Below are 18929 nucleotides of genomic sequence, written 5' to 3' on the forward strand. Positions count from 1 at the left end.
TCTTTTAAATTAAAAGTCTCCTTGTTTTCTTTAACATCGGCTGAAGAGGAAGAGATCTCAACACTAAGAATTTCTAGTTTTAAGGTGAGTGTACTAATTCTCTGTTATGCAAATATGTGTATAATTCAATCGTTTTAGAATATGCTTGTTATGAATTGCACAAGTATGTTGATCGGATTTCTTTAAACCGGACAGAGTGTCATCCGGTATCCCTTTAAACCGGATAAAGAGTCATCCGGTGATCTCTTAAACCGAACAAAGTCATCCGGTATCCCTTTAAACCGGTCAAAGAGTCATTTGGTATTCCTTAAAACCGGATGAAGTGTTACCCGAATATCCCCTAAACCGGTCAATAGGTCATCCGGTGATCTCCTAAACCGGACAAGACTTGCCCGACTTTAATGTTTATATTGGCTAGATAGTGTCCGGATTTCATATCCGATTAGCCTGTTCGGATTACTTAAACCAGCTAAATAGTGTCCGGATTTCATATCCGGCTAATGTTGATCAGATTTCACTTTTGGTTTTGGTATGGTTTAAATTTCTTATAGATATATAATGGCGGTGTAACCGCGAGTAGAAGATATGTAATGGCGGTGTAACCGCGATAGGAAGAGATGTAATAGCGGTGTAACCGCGAGAGAAAGAGATGTAATGGCGGTGTAACCGCAAGAGGAAGAGATGTAATGGAAGTGTAACCGCGAGAAGAAGAGATGTAATGGCAGTGTAACCGGCGAGAGGAAGAGATGTAATGGCGGTGTAACCGCAAGAGAAAGAGATGTAATGGCGGTGTAACCGCGAGAGAAAGAGTTGTAATGAAAGTAATGGCGATATAATCGCAAGAGACTATAAGAGATAACAGATAGGTTTCATATAATTATACAGATTTGTTATAAATCTTGAAATTTGGAATATAAGTTGTTTGTATGAATATAGTACATTCACTAGACCTTTTGGGTCTAACGTACAGTTGTTGAACTAATTTTTTTTGCAGGTCATCTTTCATCACAAGACAAAGGCAAGAGAAAAGTTTAAAATGATGATATTTAGATGTATATTTGTATTAAACAAAGTTTTTGTGAACCCATATTTACTTATATTTTGTAAACAGTACAATGTTTGGGTGACAGTAAAGGATTATCAGAGTTATAAATAGTTATTGCGAATTATATACCAAGGTTCTTGTCTCCTTATAGACAACAGGTCGTGGTTTCCCCATATTATATCGGGCAATCAATAGACGGTCGGACATATTCACATCACAATAGGTGGTGATGAGAAGTGGAAGTAGGGGTGGGGTGACCGATGGTGTTTGTGGTGGGTGGGATGGACGGTGGTTGTAGAGATGGTGGAGGAGGTGGTTGTAGTGGATAAGGAGGTAGAGGTGGTCAATGGTGGGCGATGATGGCTACTAGTGGCTGTGGTGCCGAAGATGGATGGTGGTGACCATTAAAACAAATAATCATAGTTAGGTTATATATAAAATAAGAATAAATCAATGATTTTTTAATTTTTGTCTCACCAATTGCCTGTTGTTGCATCGAATAAGTGAAACACAAAAACAAAAAAACTTCTTTTGTCCCGCACCATCCTAGACCATGTTTTTGGACCGGGATTTGACGGTGACCCGAACCACTCAACCGGCCCCAGTTTTTCTACCCGTTAAATCCCTCCGCCATGGTTGAATCTCCTCCGAGTTATTTAGGGCATTGGGTCGTCAAACAATCATCCTAACCAAACAATGGGAAGATTCAGCAGGTCTGGCCGAAGCAGAAGTTACAGTCCTCGCCGCAGTCTAACACCACCGCCATCATCGCGCCGTCGTTACGATGACCCTCGAGACCGTCGTTATGATGACTTTCGAGACCGTCGTTCTAACCCTCAACGCCGCCGGTCCCCTGCTCCATCCGGCCTGCTCGTGCGCAATATTTCTCTCGATTCTAGGTTAACTTATCTTTCCATTGACCTTGCCTGAATTTATGACCGAAACTAATTTAAGCAGTTCAGCAATTGGTTATATGGTCGTAGAGCAACCGGTAAGGGTTATTAGGGTGTGGTCTTGTTCGAGAAGCGTAACAAGGATTTTTTCCTAACCCTATTGCTGCCATGCTATCGCAATATTACGCTTTGGAGATACTATGCATTCTCGAACAATTTGATTTTGGCATCCTACTTTTTTGATAAAATATAAAATATAATGCATAACTTGCTGTAATTTGAAACCGGACATTGCAAAAAGATGTTATGAAAATAATAAGAACAAACAACAATGGGCATTATCGTGCCAGACTAGTTATGTATAGGTTAATCGAGGGGATGTTAGGTTACCTGCTTTCCATGACAAGTTGTTTGGTGGAGAATATCTTAGTTGACTACAATTTCTGCCCTGAGGGGATGCTCTTGTACGTGTTTCATTCCAAATCCATTGCACAACACCCTGTTTCAGATAACTAGGTAGTCCAAAAGTTGCTTAGTTTTGTGGCATGTTGTTATAAAAAGGTCGTTGTCCACATTATTTGGCATAGAAGCTAGTTAGTTGATTTTTATCTCATCAGATTTCTTCTTGGTTAACTTGGCAAACCCAGGAAAACTTCAATGCCTCTTTGTCGATTTCACAATCTCTGGCTGGCAAGTGCTACTGTTTCTTGAAGCTTATTGCAGACCTTGGAAACTAATGAAGCAGAAGGTTGTTGAATTCTGAGTGTGACATTGACAAGTTCAGAAACTTAGAACCCAATTTTAATCAGTCACTGATGCTTAGGCAGTTGGACATGAATTGGTTTTTCGTACCTCAAGTCTATTTCACCATAAGATTTTGATTTGCTATTCACTTATTCCTGTTTTCATTTATGACCATTATTATTTTGTATTTCATACTCTAGCATTCCTATAGATTGTTAATTTGGAAATATGTTATGCTAATAAATTTGTCTGAGCAGGCCAGAAGATCTTAGGATCCCTTTTGAACGTTTTGGACCGGTGAAGGATGTCTATCTTCCCAAGAACTACTATACCGGGTATGATTTCTAATAGTCAAATCGCCCGTTTTTATCTCTTGTTTTTCTCTAACAAGTAAGAAAAGTCCCATCTTCTTTGATTGGCTTGATGGTTTATGTTACTATTTTGATGTGTTTCATAGTGCTTCTCATGGTGTTTGTATGGTATAGAATGGGTTTCAATTCATATTCGCATAGTCAATGTATACCAAATGTGCAGTTGACTGTGGTTAGGAAGAGCTAAAGATTCAAGATTTCTCCAATTGAATTTTACACTTCGTCCACATAACTTTGCTCGTCTACAAGTCCGTCTGATGCGTACTAGTCTGACAGCATAACATAACTTTGCTCGTCCGCAAGTCTGTCTGATGCATACTACTCTCAACAAGTCTGTCTGATGCTCTAACATGATCAAACTGACAACATAACTTTGCTTGTCCACAAGTCTGCCTGATGCATACTAGTCTGTCTGGTTCTTATTTTATGTTTTTGGTAGTTTGCTAGAGCATTTGACTGGTTTTTAGTGCACACTTTGAACAGACCCTTCTGATGCCCTACTCTAAAATATCTTTCAACTTGTAAACTAGAATCTTTTTTGGCAGGTATGTAGTAAAATAAACATCTGCTAATTCCTCAAAAATTCTACCTTTGACACCATTTGTACTTTGACTCGCTAAAAGCCATAATGTATTGGCTAACCTTTGTTATCTACAGATTAAGAATGTTCAATTTGAAATCTTTCATAAAAGGGATGGTTATTCTAAACTTTTTTGGGGTTTTTCGTCGTAAATTATAAAAACATCAAAATATAGAAATGTACCTTCTGTTTATGAGAAGCTGCTGGTACCACCTAAGATGTGTAGAGCAAAGTTCTTGAATTTCAGACTTAAACATCTAAAATACAGTGGAATAGGATTATGCAACTGAGGGAGGTCCTAAAGCCTTAAACTGGAATCCACTTCTAGTCTAATAATTCCACCATGACATCAAGTGAGATTTGGGTGGCATGATACGGTAGAGTACTTGATTTTTGATCTGATCATATGGACGCGGGAGTTCTTGATCTGGAAATAGGTGACAATCTCCTTGTGGTCAGATACTACTGTTAAAATCATCATAATTTGTTCTAGAGCTGTTTTTCAGCTATCTGTTGAGATTTTGTTTATGTAGATCGCTGAAGGTATAGCATTATTATGATTCACTTGCTTGCTGCCTTCTCTATGTGCGTTTTATTTCTTGGGTACATGGTTGCTGGCTGCTTATTACAGTCAATGGAAGCATGTACCATTGACAGCCAACAGTGGGTCATACTTCTTAGTTGGAGGCATGGAGCTTGTGGAAATATGTCGATCCCTTCTTATTTTCTTTTCCACCCTCGATTCCAATCATCTTTGTAACCATGAGGTTGTCATTGTTGAACAGGAATATGCCCCTAGACAACCTCTTCACGATTGGAGAAGAAACCTCTAGATGCACTCTTTGTTGGTGGGGGAACGATGTAGAGGCCTGTTTTGGATAGAGTGTTACCTATCTCTTCATGAAGAATAGCATGAAATTGGACATTTTCTATCACCATCTCTGTTAGCTTCTGATTGAGGAATGATTGAAAATCGTAATCGGATCTTGGAGCTGTTGATAGAAATCGGAAATGATGGATTGTATTCCGATCACCTTTTTCTTTGTAGAATCAACTCCCAGGAACTCGTATCAAGAGCCATGGATTCGGACTGCTCTGATACCAATTTGTTATGAACCGAATCGATTGAACAATTGAAATAGAAACCAAGTGATAAGGACACTGTAAGATGCTTCAATTAACAAGGAAAACTAAGAACAAACTAGCATTCGAGAGGCTAGAACTCTCCCATATAGAACCCACTAATTTTCTGCATGCCTCTCCTCCTACAGCCTCCCTGTTTATACTAATTATTTATTCTAAGAAGTACCCAAACTACTCTTTCTTAACTATGCTAGATATCACTTAGGAATGGGCTTGGTCATCTAGATGCATGCATGACATATTTAACAATATTTTACTGTGGTTGTCTTTTACCTGATCTGTTAGTGTATCACCGTGCTCATCTTCCCCATTCTATGGAAAATGACATGCTGAAATATGCATAAACTTGAAGCATTTAAAACAGAGAAATACTAAAATGTAGTTTATAGTTTCTTTTATGTTTTTTCTTCTTATGTGTCAGAATATCAGTGTATGTTTGTAATGCATGTAGTTTGAGTACTTAACTGTTGCAAGAATTGATATTTAAAGCCGAATACTGTCATTGTAGATGTAACATGCGAACTCTGTTATGGTTGCTCTTGTTTAACAATATTTTTACTGTGGCTGTTGTTTACTTGATCTGTTAGTGTGTCACCCTGCTCATGTTCCCCCATTCTATGGAAAATGACACACTTCAAAATGAAAGAAAGACCTGCAAGTAGTTTATTAGAGCTACTATCATATATTATGTTCTTGATAATTGCAGTGAGCCACGTGGCTTTGGTTTTGTAAAGTTCCGTAATGCTGAAGATGCAGCTGAAGCTAAACATCAGTTAAATCATTGTGTCATTGGTGGCCGTGAGATAGCCATTGTTTATGCTGAAGAAAATAGAAAAACACCACGGGAGATGAGAACAACTAGTCAAACAAGGTGATACTACTCATTGTTCCAATCTTTTTATCTTGGTTGTGCTCTGTTTAATGACCTGGTCTGAACACTTCTGTTTCTCTTTGTAGTGGGCGTCATGGAGGAGGCTCTGGTAGGCGGAGCCCGCCTAGGTTTTCTAGACGTCGCTGTTAGTTTCACCTCAAAACTTTTGGCATTGATACTACATTCCATTTAGAGAAAATTAGTTTTATATGGGATATGTTGGACATCACAATTTTTGGGGATGTCTTTTTCCTTGTGTAGTCCAGGACTATAAAGTTAGATAATCTTACTTTGCTAACTTCACTTTTTTTCATTGCTGCTGATTTTCTGTGGTCTTGATATATATATTTTTTCTTTTCTTCCAAAACAGCATATTCACGCTCTGTATCACCTGCGAGGCGTGAGTTCAGGTCAGGATCATGTTCTAAATCTTCAACTCTTTTTCCAATGTGCATCATTTTGGTGATTTCTTAGCTGGTCAGTTGTTAAATGCCTAGAATGTAGAATTAGGAATGTTTTCTTTAAATATGTTCTCCATATCTGCACTCTCTTTTTGTATAGTAATTTCATGTCTGTTAATGGGGTGATTAGTTTCATGAGAGGAGTCTTTGTTAACATGGAAGCTAAAGATAAAAAGTTAACTTCAACTTAAGTTCTTGCATCTCCTTCATTTGGAAAAGAGTTCGTACTTGAAAGTGAAATATGTGCAGATAGTCAACAATATCTCATGATTAACTCATTTTTGCATGTTCTTTATTGTTTAATTAACCAACTTTGACTTCATGCATTTTGTTAGGGGTCCACCCCATGCTTGTTAAATGTACGATGCAAAGGTAAATTTGAGCAATATTTGAAAAAAGTCGAGGAAACTGGAGTCCTTTATCATGTAGGATCCTGTAAAGGGAAACTAATTCAGCTTGGTGGCTATTGATTCCTTACCGAGCAAGATGTTTGATACACAATGCTTCGAGCAGAAGTGTTGTATCATCATCAAGGGAAATATACATGTATAGGATGGTCCCATGGGCAGAGACATAAAATAAACAAGATACGCTAGATAATATTTCTCCAACTCATAAGTACAGTCCTCTTCTTGTTTTGAAAATTGGATGTAGTATTTTTCAAATTCGAGATTGCCATTGATGTTGTTGCATGGTGAAAATGTTTTGTTTCGGATGCAGTTGTCAGTTCTTGATCTACGGACAACACGATCTTATAAATCTTATGTTGGAAACTAATCCATTTGACTCTTAAAAGTAGAAGCTGGACACTTTTAAGTTTGTGGTGAAGCACTCCTACGCTGAGTGTACGTATCTATTATGCTCAATATGCCACATATAAAATTGGTCGGACTGTGAATCACCAGTAATATATTGTGGTCTGTTGATAGAAAACCTGGGTTTTTGCAATGTGCCCACAGAGTAGGTGTCCTCAGGCTGAGGGCTTTGTTGGGTTGGAAAGTCCTGATGATCTTCTTTAAAGGTGCTTTAGGGGTGTGTTCCTCTTGCACTCTTGCTTTGTGTATTGTTGTATGGTAGTTACCTGATTATTACAATTCATGTCAATGTAATTTCGGTTTCAAACTTAAAGAAAACAATTCTATCCTCTATAGCATTCCCTCACCATCAGATGTTTTCGATTATGTCTCCGCCCTATTTGGTAATGTGTTCTTCTTAGGTGCTGGATTACACTTGAGATGTTTTGCAATTTTGCAGTGTTGAAATCCGTTAGTATAAAATGTAAATGTTCCAATAAAATCTTAGGATTCCGTCACTATCAGATTCTTTTAATGTATTCCTCTACTTGATAATGTTATTAGCTGCTGGGTAAACTTGAGATGTAGGCTTCTTGCAGTTTTGCAGTCTTGAAATCTGTCAATATAAATATAGTGCTCCGATAAAATCATAGCCTTCAGCTGGAATCTCTACCTTCTCTCTACTGATCATCCCCCAATCACACTTGAACAATAAAAAACTCAAAAAGAAATATGTACTATAGTCAATAAACATGTACAGACCCTGGGAAAGGGGAGACTGAGTTTCCATGATCATTATTTGCTATATGGAGATTAAGGAATTGACCATAAAAACCATAAAATTTAAAAAGCAAAGAGTAAAAAGCACTAGTGTGGAGAAGATTACGAGAGGATATAAGTGGCAAGTAAGTCGGGCCTTCCCAAGTTTGATCGTTACAAACTTGGTTTTAAAAAGCGCGATGCGGTCCGAGGCGGTAAGGGTCCCGGAAGCCGATGCGTGATGCGGATGCGCTCGCATCACGCATGTGATGCGCCCGATATTCAAAAAATACTTATAAATTAATTCTACATATCAATTTTTATCTTAAAAATACTTACCTATCAAAATACTTCATTTATATCATAAAGTAGTTCAAAAAGTGGCATTTGAATCTTAAAAAGTTCTTGAATCGGAATAACAAAACCCACAAACTACTACCATGAAGAACACAAGTAAATGTCTAATAATCCCCAATCCCTAAACTAAATGACCAAGTGACCAACTAATATTCCCCAAGATCAGCATCATCAAACCCCAACACGGGTTCATCTCCCTCATCATTATCAAACCCTCCAATATCTGCTTCCACCTCAACTTCATCATCTTCATCCTGAAGAACATGTCCTTTTCCTCTAGCACTTCTAGTTCTTGATGGACTCGACCCATCATCATTTACTCTCCCTCTTGATGCTCTAGTGAAATGAGGAGTCTCCATCTTGTCTCGGTCTTTTTCATGGGGGCACCTTACTACTACCACCTTCTATTTCAACACGGTCATTGTCCTCTTCACCAAGATCATAATCATCAAAATGCACACTTGAGTTCATTAAATTCTCCACCTTCGCTACTTTTTTTTTTTCTGCATATAAGACTTATTTTCTTCTTTTACATGTTGTGGACAATTTGGACAATTAGTAACAGCCGAAAGACCTCCAATAAAATGCCATTTTAAACGATATACACCACCCTTGACTACTTTACCACAAAGGTGGCAAGTAAAATTGTTCCTAGATTTAGGATCTTGAGTTCCATATTTGCTACCAGGGTCACCTGATGTAGTGTTTGAATTTGAACTCGCAATAGGTTCCGACATTCTGATATGCGATCTTCTATTTCTGGCTGTCAACTGTTTCTTCTATTTCAGGTTGCGACTTCTGCTTCTATTCTATTAGGTCACAACTCACGTATATGTTCTTAATCTGATATGCGATTTGAGACTTGAGAGTGGCTTCTATTTTATCAGGTCGTTATTATGTTCTATTTTAATCTACAAAAAGCCCAACTAAAAAGCTCTAAAGAATGAAAAAGAAGCCCAAACATGAAACATACTGGATGCGCCGATGCACGCATCGTGTGATGCATAGGTGATGCGACCGCATCAGAGAGCATCATGGAATCGCTTCACATCAGCCCCTCTGATGCGTTACCTCCAACGCATCGGAACGCATCACACATCGAAGCGCATTATGCGCGCATTTTTAAGCCAAGGTTACAAATGAACTCATGGATGCATTGGTCTCAAATCTCTGTACATCAACATGAACAACTCAAGGATGGGAAATTAGGCCACATGAGGATGCATGAGATTGTCAAGGCAATGGAGCACAAGCAAGGGATATGTTCATTTTTATCTGAACCAGACAATTATCGTTACAAGCCACATTCTATATTATTGTGGCTAAGCCATACCACTTCCTTCCCTTTTATGCATGACAAACAATTGTGAATATATATGAACATAAGATGTCTGGTGGTTCTTGTCTTGGCATCTTTTTGTCCAACCCATATGAAGCATCTTATGCATTGGGCATCCTCCTACATGCTTATGTAAGCTATAGTGGTATTTAGTTTATGTTTTCCTCTGTAGCAGGCATCATTTGTTCAATGTCAGATGGATTGGACCAGACTTAAAAGGCTATAATTGGAGCACAGCAAGCTTGAAGCATCAAAGCTGAAACAGACAACAAACCTAAAGGAATACAAACATTTTTTGTAATTAATTGACAATGATAAAATACGAAGCACTCAGTTCACATAAGATCTGTTGTGCAGAGGATGCTACAAACCCAACCTAAATGTTAGATTTGTGTGATTATATGGGTCTTGCAGAAGTCTTAACTTCGAGTGGACATGGTTTATGAGGTGAGGTCATCAATTGGTCCCACTGATCTTTAACTTGATTTTGGTTTGATCAAAACTCTTGTGGGGTACATGCTAGATAGGCAAAGTGCTCTTTTAAGTTGTAAGAAATGATAGTAAAAATGAATAATAAAAAATGTTCTAACCTATATCATCTGAGATAAGACACTGGTCCCTGGTAAGTTGGGTCTGGATGTCGGAGATTGGGGATGCTTGAGTCGAGGAGTCAAAAAGAGCCAAAAGTTGAAACAGAAACAAAAGATAAGTAGCTATATTTGATATGATATTTATATGACGGTTATAGAGGTCCCTGGTGCTGGGGAGGATAGCTAGCAAGTACCATGGAATAAGGTTTTTAAGTAGGGGCCAAATAATAAGGATTAAGTTGGGTAACGAAGTGTTTGTTGAATTTGCAGTAATTTCCACTTAGGCTTGACAACAGATTCACCTTCATTCATTTGGGCTTAACTTACTTATTGGTATATGGATTGTTAGTGATTCAAAAGTCCAAACTATGATAAATTAGAGGGCTACAATGCCATGACCTTACCCAACTTTTTAACTTTCATACAATTCAAAGTACTTCTCTTTTTTCTTACAATTCTAGCTAAACCTGTGCTTGGTAAAAATAACAAAAAAAGTAATTCCTAATTTTCTATGGTTAGTACAAAAAAAATTTCAACCAACCGATACAACATATACCAAGGTCATATGATAGTATGATGTGAATAGTTTGTTGGCCATATTCACCGATTTCTTTTAGGTTGCTAATGAATAATGTGTGGTGATTCGGATGTCGGTGTCATAATTGAGAGGAAATAGCAACAAATGCATGCGTTAGAAAGATAACATAGAAAGAATACCATGGAGTTCCCAGGTTCTTGTACCATTATATATCTTGAATCATATGACTTAAATATATAGTTGCATTAAATTTTGATATCCTTCGGGCTCTAGTGTTTATGGACTCTCGTTGGAGAATGGACTATCTTGGTTTTCGCAATTGTACTGTGAGATTCCATATGTTAGCAACGAGTCCATACTTCTTTTTCAGTGCCATCTTTTTATCTTTTATGATGTTCATTTTAAAGTTTAATATATTGCTTTGCATACCAACAGTCGAGAAAGAATCTAAAGATTAAAGTGGGCCCAAGAGAATGGAAGTTTATCGGTCATGTATTGCTAAAGATAGAAGGGTCTGCTTGACCGGATATCAATATTATTCACCAGTCCCCACCACATAAAAGTAATGTTCGGAATCTAGAGAGATGATACAGCAAAAGCTTTGCAGTTTATTGAAGCTGACAAATTGGTTGTAAAGCATAAGTCAAACTGCTTTTGGAACAAAAGTTAATCTATAATGATCGATTTTTTTTGCAACTGGTCAGGTAAAGGTTCTCCCGCACAATATTTGTATGTGATTTATGCCGAACCACTTTACCTGCATGTAGAGTTTCTTTTTGATGTTTCTTTCAGCTGTTCTTCCAAGTACTTTAGATTCTAATTTCAGTCGCAATTAGTGAAAATTTGTTCTTTATATCATGCTTTGGTTAGTGAAGCTAAGTCAATGATGTGGCATTACGTGCAGCGATCGGGATCATAAACCCAGGGATCACTTTCTACCATCACGCTCGAGATCTATTTCACGCTCTCGATCACCTCATGATGCTAGAACGTTAAAATCTAGACATTACTCTAGAAGTCCTGGGAGAAATGGCAGGGGCCTGATGGATCCGAGGGATGGCAATCCTCGTTTTCAGGAAAGTAAGCGTAGTCCTCATGATAAACGAGCCACAGGGGACTGGAAGTCTGCAGTTGCAAATGAGGGCCCTTCATCAAGGTCCTTATCTCCATCCCCACCTTATCAGTCAGGAACCCATACTCGATCATGATCTTTCAGGTATTTCTTTTTATTTTGAGCTGTTTAACAAAACAAATGTTATAAACTTCTTCATAATGTTTGCTTTCTTTTGCCATTTTTTACTTGCTACAGTATTAAGTCTTGCTAAATACTAGTCTATTTTCATAAGAAAATCACCTCTATTTGGCCCAATTTCTCTGTTCTAGTTAACCAGGCTGAGTTATTTCTGTTTTGCTGCCCATTAATAAAAACCAAACCAAATGAATCTTATCCGGTATATCCAACGCAAGGTAGGGTATGTGGGTAGGATGTATGTAAACCTTGATTCTACCCAAAGGGTAGAGAGGTGGTATCTATGAAGACCTCTGGTTTGCAAATAAAAAAAAGATACAAAGAGACAAGCGAGAAAAGTAGCATAAAAACACAAGTGTGTGTGCAAACACGCGGCAGCACAAAAGGATGGACGGACACATGAGAGATGGAGCGACAGTAAAAAAAAACAAAGACCGACATTCAGTAAGAGTAGGAAAAATTAAGGGGCCGTTTACAAACACAAACTCGGTAAGCGTTTACCTAATACGAGTCATCCCCTCACCTTGTTGGGTAAAATTCTCGGTCATCAAAATAACATAGTATAAGCGTCTTGTACTTGGTAAGCATTAACCGACTAACAGGCACTACACTCACACGGTAAGATTCTTGGTTAGCAAAATGACATAGTAAGATTGTTGGTAAAGACCATCTCTTACGACCCTTGTAAGAGGAAACAAGTGTTTAGTTACCCGGTAAGAGGCGATAAGTGTTTACTTTAAGACTCACGTATGTATTCAGTAAATCTAGGCATTAGGTCCATACTTTTTGTTACTTCATAAAACCTTACATAGGTATATAGCTTGTCTCAACCTGTATAATGGAGGAGGGTGTGCCACACAACTTTGTGATCTAGGCATGTATCTACTAGTCTTGCCATTTGCATGAAAATGAAAGATAGTGATGATTGTAGGCAACAGCCTTGTTACATTTACAAGGGTTGGGAAGGCAACTATGGATGAATTGAGCTCATTCTTCTAGTCACATGATACCTTTACTATTCCTTCATGACTCGTTCTTATATCATTAAATGAAACAAAAAGAAACTCCGAGGATGGATCTTAGAGATGCACCTCGGTGTAGTCGGAGCCATATCGACCCATTTTGTACTAATGAATAGGGGTAAACACGGGGTGGGTTGATCAAGTTGAAGGCATTTGAACAACCCAATCTAATGTTTCTGGTTTGAAAAATTCAATTTGACCCAACCCAACCAAACGATGTGGGTTGGGTTGGGTTGGGTTGGTCGGGTTGAGACTTTGGTACATCAAAATATGTTTATTACCTTGAATATGGCGTTTTCTCTACTCGTAATTCATTTATTCATATATTAATTGGTATAGCTTATCCGTACTCCTTAAGTAGATCACATGTAACTACTTTTCTTGATTTACATATATATGATCACATATACTGAACATAAAGAAGATAATTAAGAAGGGATTTAACAATCTATTAGATCCAAGGAAAAGAAGGGTATCAAGTTGGGTTAGGTTCAAATGACCGTAACCCAATTCTAACCCATTACCTACGGTTTAAGTTTTTTACAGCTCGGTTAGTCATCAGGTGGTTTTAGGTTGAGTTGTTCAGGTTGTTTGGGTTTTTGTGTAGCCCTACTAATGAGCATGGTCATGTTTTTACCCCTTTTGATACTTGTTTTATTAGACATCTTGTCAGCGTTAGTTATGTTGAAAAATTTGGAAATTTTTGTAATCATTTTGTAAATTTTGCCAAAATTGTCCACCACCATTGATCTGGTGTTGCATATGACCACACTTCTTTTATTGATAACCATGGTTTTGAGCCAACTTGCAAGTGCCTCAACTAATCATGTAGGACCCCAAAGTTAACAGCCACACGAACCTCCAGTGTCCCTAAGGGGATTTGAACCCGCAACTACTGGGGAACAAATCCAAGGTTTTACCAGTTGACCTACCTAAAATGTTATTGATCACACATTTTATGGGACCAGTTGACATAGGTGCTTTACAACTAGGATCATGACTAAATTTATTCCGAGTGTGGATCCTGATCATTTGTTTCACTTTCGTTTGCAGCTGAATGGCGGGTGCGGTTTTGATCAAAATTTCCCATTCGATGGTCGTGGTTTAAGTCCTGGTCTGGTCTTTTGATATAATCAAAACGTCTATATGCCTTGGAATTGTAATGTTACAACTTCCTGTGTTACTTTTGCTTATACGGCCATTGGGGGAAAAGCTAGTTTTCAAGTTCATGCTTTATTAAATGCACCCTGGATCAGAACTCTAATACTGCTTTATTATTAGTATGAGTAAATTACATGGTTTTGTTTTTAAAGCTTTTGGTTCATAAGGTTTAGTGGAAACTCTACAAGATCCAACATTTGGAATGCTGATTTTGGTAATCGTCTCTTTTTTATATTATTATTTAAAGAGTTGAACATACAAGTATATGAAGCTTGTGTACAAGTGTGATTACCGTTGATATCTTCACCCACACTTTTCTATTCCGACCGTCTCCTCCCCTTTTAATAATTGTCGCCAACTTTGTCAATGGCCAGAAAAGGAAGAATTCGACAGAAAGTCCAAGCCAAAACCCAAGTCCCAAGTATAAAGAACTCTTAAGGGTCTATTTATTAGCAACTTAGTGAGTTTAACAAGACTCGCAACTTATTTGGTACCTATACGACTGTTTGATAGTGGCTTAATGATATAAAAAGTGACTACTTCAGTAAGCTTGTAGGGGATTTTACGTATGACGCCAAGTTTTTTCCAAACCTATCATTATTAATTAATGAACACTTTCTTTCCATCCGTGGAAAAAACTTTTCCCATGTATTGCAAAACCTCAAGCCTATTGCACTTCTAATTAAACCTTTCATATCTTCATGTCACGTCAATCAATAATCTCTCGAATTAGGTGATATCGTCTTAGAATATGCTTGGAGCGTTGATGTTACCTTTTTTCTTTCGCCTGAGTAATGGCACCCTCATTGTTATAGTCGATATCGACACGTTCACATATGCTAGGAACCACTCCTAAGTTTGAGATGAAGTTCTTCATCCAAATAGCTTCCTTTGTGGCATCCGATGCTGCAATATACCTTATTATGTAGTTGGATCTGCTATCGTACTATTCTTGTAGCTCATCCAACTCATAACACCACCATTTAACACAAAAAGGTATACCTACTGCGATTTAAAGTCATCATGGTCTGTTTGAAAACTAGCATATGTATACCCTTGGATACATAGATCTTATTCCTAACCGCCATACAATAGAAACAAATCCTTAGTTCTTCTCGGATACTTTAAGATGTTTTTTACTTCTACCTAGTGAGCATCACCTGTTTTTTACTTATATCTGCTTGTCATGCTTAGAGACTTTCTGTCAAGTACACAACATGGCATACATGAGAACATATGGCCGAAGCATAAGGAACACCCATCATAAGATTCATGTCCTGTTTTGTACTAGGACAGCAAGTCTTGCTCAATTGTATACCATGTACCATTGGCAAGTATCCTCTCTTGGAACCCTTCATCTTGAAGTGTTTCAAAATCTTATCAATACATAGATGAACTGTTGGTTAAGTCAAATTTCTTCAACATATCCTTAACATACTTACTCTGATTGATAAAAATTCCTTTATCAGATTGCTTAATTTGAAGACCTTGAAAGTAAGTCAGTTTTTCCATCATACTCATTTGATATTCTTTCTTTATGCATTTCGAAAAGTGAAAACACAAAGAGGGATTAGTGGAACCAAATATAATATCATCGACATAAATTTGGTCTAGAATGATATGACCCTTGACTTTCCTCAGAAATAGGGTCTGGTCAATCTTTCCATGGACAAATTTTGCAGAGAAGATAAATGAAGAAAGGGTGTCATACCATGCACAAGGGGTCTGTTTTAACCCATAAAGAGCTTAATCAAATCGATAAACATGATTATGATATTTTGGGTCAAGAAACCCTAGAGGTTGTTCAACATAAACTTTCTCTTGGAGTTTTCCATTCATAAAAGCGCTCTTTACATCCATTTGGTAGACTTTAAAGTCCATATGGACATCATAGGTTAGGAAGAGTCGAATAGCTTCAACTCTAGCCACTAGTGTGAAGGTTTCATCGTAGTAGATTCCTTCTTCTTTCATGTATTCCTGAGCAACAAGACGAGCCTTGTTACAGGTCACAATTCCTTGTTCATCCAACTTATTGCAATAAACCCACTTGGTGCCTATCATAGTTTGTCAAATGGATGCGAGACAAGTCACCAGACTTTGTTCCAATCAAAGTCAATGATTTCTTCTTTCTTAGCAGTGACCCAGCTTAGGTCAGTGACAGGGGGATGAATACAAACACATCAACTTTCACTTTTAAAAAGTTATATTGATAAAGAAGATCAATACAGATTTTTACAAATTATTTGCGGAAAAGATATGATAAAAAAACATATATAAACAATCAAAGATAACACACAAATTACATATATCAATAAAGAAAAGATTTGCTACAATAAATAGGTTAAGAAGTATTGTGCTCTTCACTTGTGAAAATGAAAGTCTTTCTCTTAGACAGAGAGTATAGACGGAGGAGTATCTTCTTGGGCAAGATCTTCAAGGCAAATATGCTTGGATGTGTTAGAGAGGATGACTCAGAAGAAAGAACTACTCGACTATTTATACCTATTGCATTATATGCAATTAAGAAGGTACAAAGCACATGGCAAGCTTTAAAAGGTAAGCTTATCCTTTGTTGCAGTATACAGTCTTTTAGTCGTATATGAACAATCTTCTTTCATAAAGTAGGAGAGTTCTTGGAGACAATTGAGTGACTCCATAGAGTACTTTACTTTGAAAGGTATGGGGTTTTCCTTTATGTGCAGATGGACAAGAAACAACTATCTTCTTCAATAAGATTCATTTGATTGCTGAACACTGGAATGACGTTGGGGATCTCAATAGTGTTTGCTAAATCTTGTGTAGATTTCACACTTGTGTAGAAGAGCTTGTTATCACTGAAAACTGCTTCAGATCACAAATTTGTTGGTCTCTATTTTCAGTTTCTATATTCGATATCGTTGAAGGATCTGTGGTGTGAGTTTTGTCTTCTTGAAGGATAATTGTCCTTGAACGAATTACAATACATGTTCATCAATCACTGAACAGACTTAGTGATGATCGCTGAAGCTGAATATAGTGATACTACACTTCGATAGATAAAATGGATCATTATCAGATCACTGAGAGAAGAGGATCAACACAAACAATCTATAAAAATCTGTATTGATCTTCTTTATCAATATAAGTTTTTTTAAAAGTGAAAGTTGTTGTGTTTGTATTTTCCCCCATTTTCTACAAACTATTACTTATAAACTCTTGTAGATCCGGCTGGGAATAACACACAGGTTGGTGTCATGAGTTGTTGGATGGAGGGTATGCCTAATGAAGTAAAACAAAATAATTGCTCGGCTTTAGGCATTGGGTTTTTAAAATTCTTGTTTTTTCTTTGAATGACCATTGGGACCCTTTATGAGCAATGGTGCTCAATATATACTTAAGCTCCTTTTCTGAAGTTCCTGGCATAAGTTGATCAAATTTTGAATTGGCAGGGGGATTGATTCCCAGCAATCTATTGATTGTAGCAACTGAATAACTGACCGGGGTTTTCTTAATCATTAACTCTGTGCTATTAGAGACAGAAACTTCTGTGTAGAAGTCTCTCACCCAATCCAAGTTATAAGCACAGGGGACAACACACAAAATGTTCCATTCAAAATTTTCAATGATCTGCTTAATCTCAGGAAATGTAGCAATATTGTGATCATTGAATCCCGTGGGTGTTTGACCAATCTTATCAGCAAAGATCTTATGCGGTTTCAAAGCTAATGCGGAGCTAATAAGTCAGAATGTCTTACATGCCATGAGTGGTTTGAGCGTTCTTGTGTATTGCCAACAGCTTGATGTTGATGTGGTGATTGAGGTTAATCCCAAGCTATTGATGCACTTCCAAGAGGCTATTTTCCTTTCCTTCTAGCTGCTTGTTGTCTTGTTTCTCTTTCCAAATTATTCCAAACACCTTGATTGTGAATGACAGCAACTCTTCGTCTTTTTGATAGCCTAGGTGCTTTGGTTGCAATAGTCTTCACCCTTTTGATTGCCATTCTCACAATGTCACTAGACTCTTGTGTCAATGGATTATATTGATGAGGACAAGAGTGATATGGGCTAAAGGTGAGAGTTGTGGTGTTTTCTTGGAAAGTGAACGGTTAGGATTGTTGTGAAGCAGTGGTGTGGTATGGGGGTTTTAAACTGCTAGGGGGTTATAAGTAAGAGCAGCTTGCTCCATTTCACTCAAGACTTGGTAGAAAGTAGTAGGGTTATTGGAGTTGGTCTCACCTTTGGAGTTCAAGATAATGACACTTGACAGGTTAGTGAAAAGGGGTCCATCAAAGTAAGTAAAAGAGGGCACAAGTTCTATATATGGTGTGATTGTCATTTGATTGAAATCACTACCAAGGATTTCTTCGGTGGCTTAGAATGCCTCATCCAATATTTGGTGCAACATTTGACCAATGCTTGCCTCTATTTCCTTTGTTTCAATTCCGTAGGGTTGATCCTTCCGCCGTGGCTTCTAGTGTTCCAATAAGGCCTAAGAAGTGTAGCCCAAAGCATGTCAAAAAGGGCCCCAAGAAGTGTAGCCCAAATGCCCAAAATATGCTCCAAAAATTCGGCCTAAAAGTGTCCAAGCCCATTGTCTGGTCCTGCAACATCTGTAGGACTGCCTATGCGAGTTCTTGTAGTAATTCAAAGGATTGATTAGAAAATGAGATTTTTGGCCACTTCAACATACAAAATAAATGGGATTCATATACTATACACACAATACTCCATAAACACATAATTAAGAAGGAAAAGAATAAAAAGACTCAAATGGGAAAGTGAAAAGTCCTAAAATGTTGTAAAAATAGTGCAAATAGGGTTAATAAATTAACACCTATCAGGGCTCCCCATTGGCGAAGAACTCAGCCTAAAAAAAACCCTTCTCGAGCAATTCCTGCATTTTTTTCATCATCTCTTGCATTTTGGTCGATGCAAAATGATAAGGTGGACAAGCTATTGGTGTTGTTCCCGGAACTAAATCGATATGAAACTCCACTTGTCCATCGAGTGGCAAGCTAGGCAATTCATCTTGA

At 37.7% G+C, this 18929-nt stretch overlaps 1 protein-coding gene across 2 annotated transcripts; it reads left to right on the forward strand.

The window, feature by feature from the left end:
• The first annotated feature begins 1708 nt into the window (after positions 1-1708).
• Positions 1709-14141, forward strand: LOC112503030 (serine/arginine-rich SC35-like splicing factor SCL28). 2 transcript variants are annotated; one of them, XR_003067823.1, is made up of 7 exons: positions 1709-1944; positions 2940-3017; positions 5483-5647; positions 5734-5792; positions 6018-6057; positions 10921-11189; positions 11390-11459. XR_003067823.1 is itself a non-coding variant. In XM_025107087.1 (7 exons), the coding sequence occupies exons 1-6, from the start codon at positions 1742-1744 to the stop codon at positions 11691-11693; spliced, it is 849 nt and encodes a 282-aa protein (XP_024962855.1). In that variant the 5' UTR covers positions 1709-1741; the 3' UTR covers positions 11694-11701; positions 13810-14141. The 2 variants fall into 2 exon arrangements, 1 of the variants encoding a protein (XP_024962855.1); XM_025107087.1 differs by lacking the exon at positions 10921-11189 and adding an exon at positions 13810-14141 and having other exon boundaries at positions 11390-11701.
• Positions 14142-18929: the final 4788 nt, after the last annotated feature.

This window comes from Cynara cardunculus, unplaced genomic scaffold, assembly GCF_001531365.2.
Source record: "Cynara cardunculus var. scolymus isolate 2C unplaced genomic scaffold, CcrdV1 Un_Scaffold_2413, whole genome shotgun sequence".
Taxonomy (NCBI): domain Eukaryota; kingdom Viridiplantae; phylum Streptophyta; class Magnoliopsida; order Asterales; family Asteraceae; genus Cynara; species Cynara cardunculus.

What these genes read in the sequence shown, in the direction of transcription:
- LOC112503030 (XM_025107087.1), top strand. Translation starts at nt 1,742, where the DNA reads ATGGGAAGATTCAGCAGGTCTGGCCGAAGCAGAAGTTACAGTCCTCGC. An exon ending in CCCAAGAACTACTATACCGG is followed by an intron (nt 3,018 to 5,482) that starts GTATGATTTCTA and finishes TGATAATTGCAG; the next exon opens with TGAGCCACGTGGCTTTGGTT. An exon ending in TAGGTTTTCTAGACGTCGCT is followed by an intron (nt 5,793 to 6,017) that starts GTTAGTTTCACC and finishes CTTCCAAAACAG; the next exon opens with CATATTCACGCTCTGTATCA.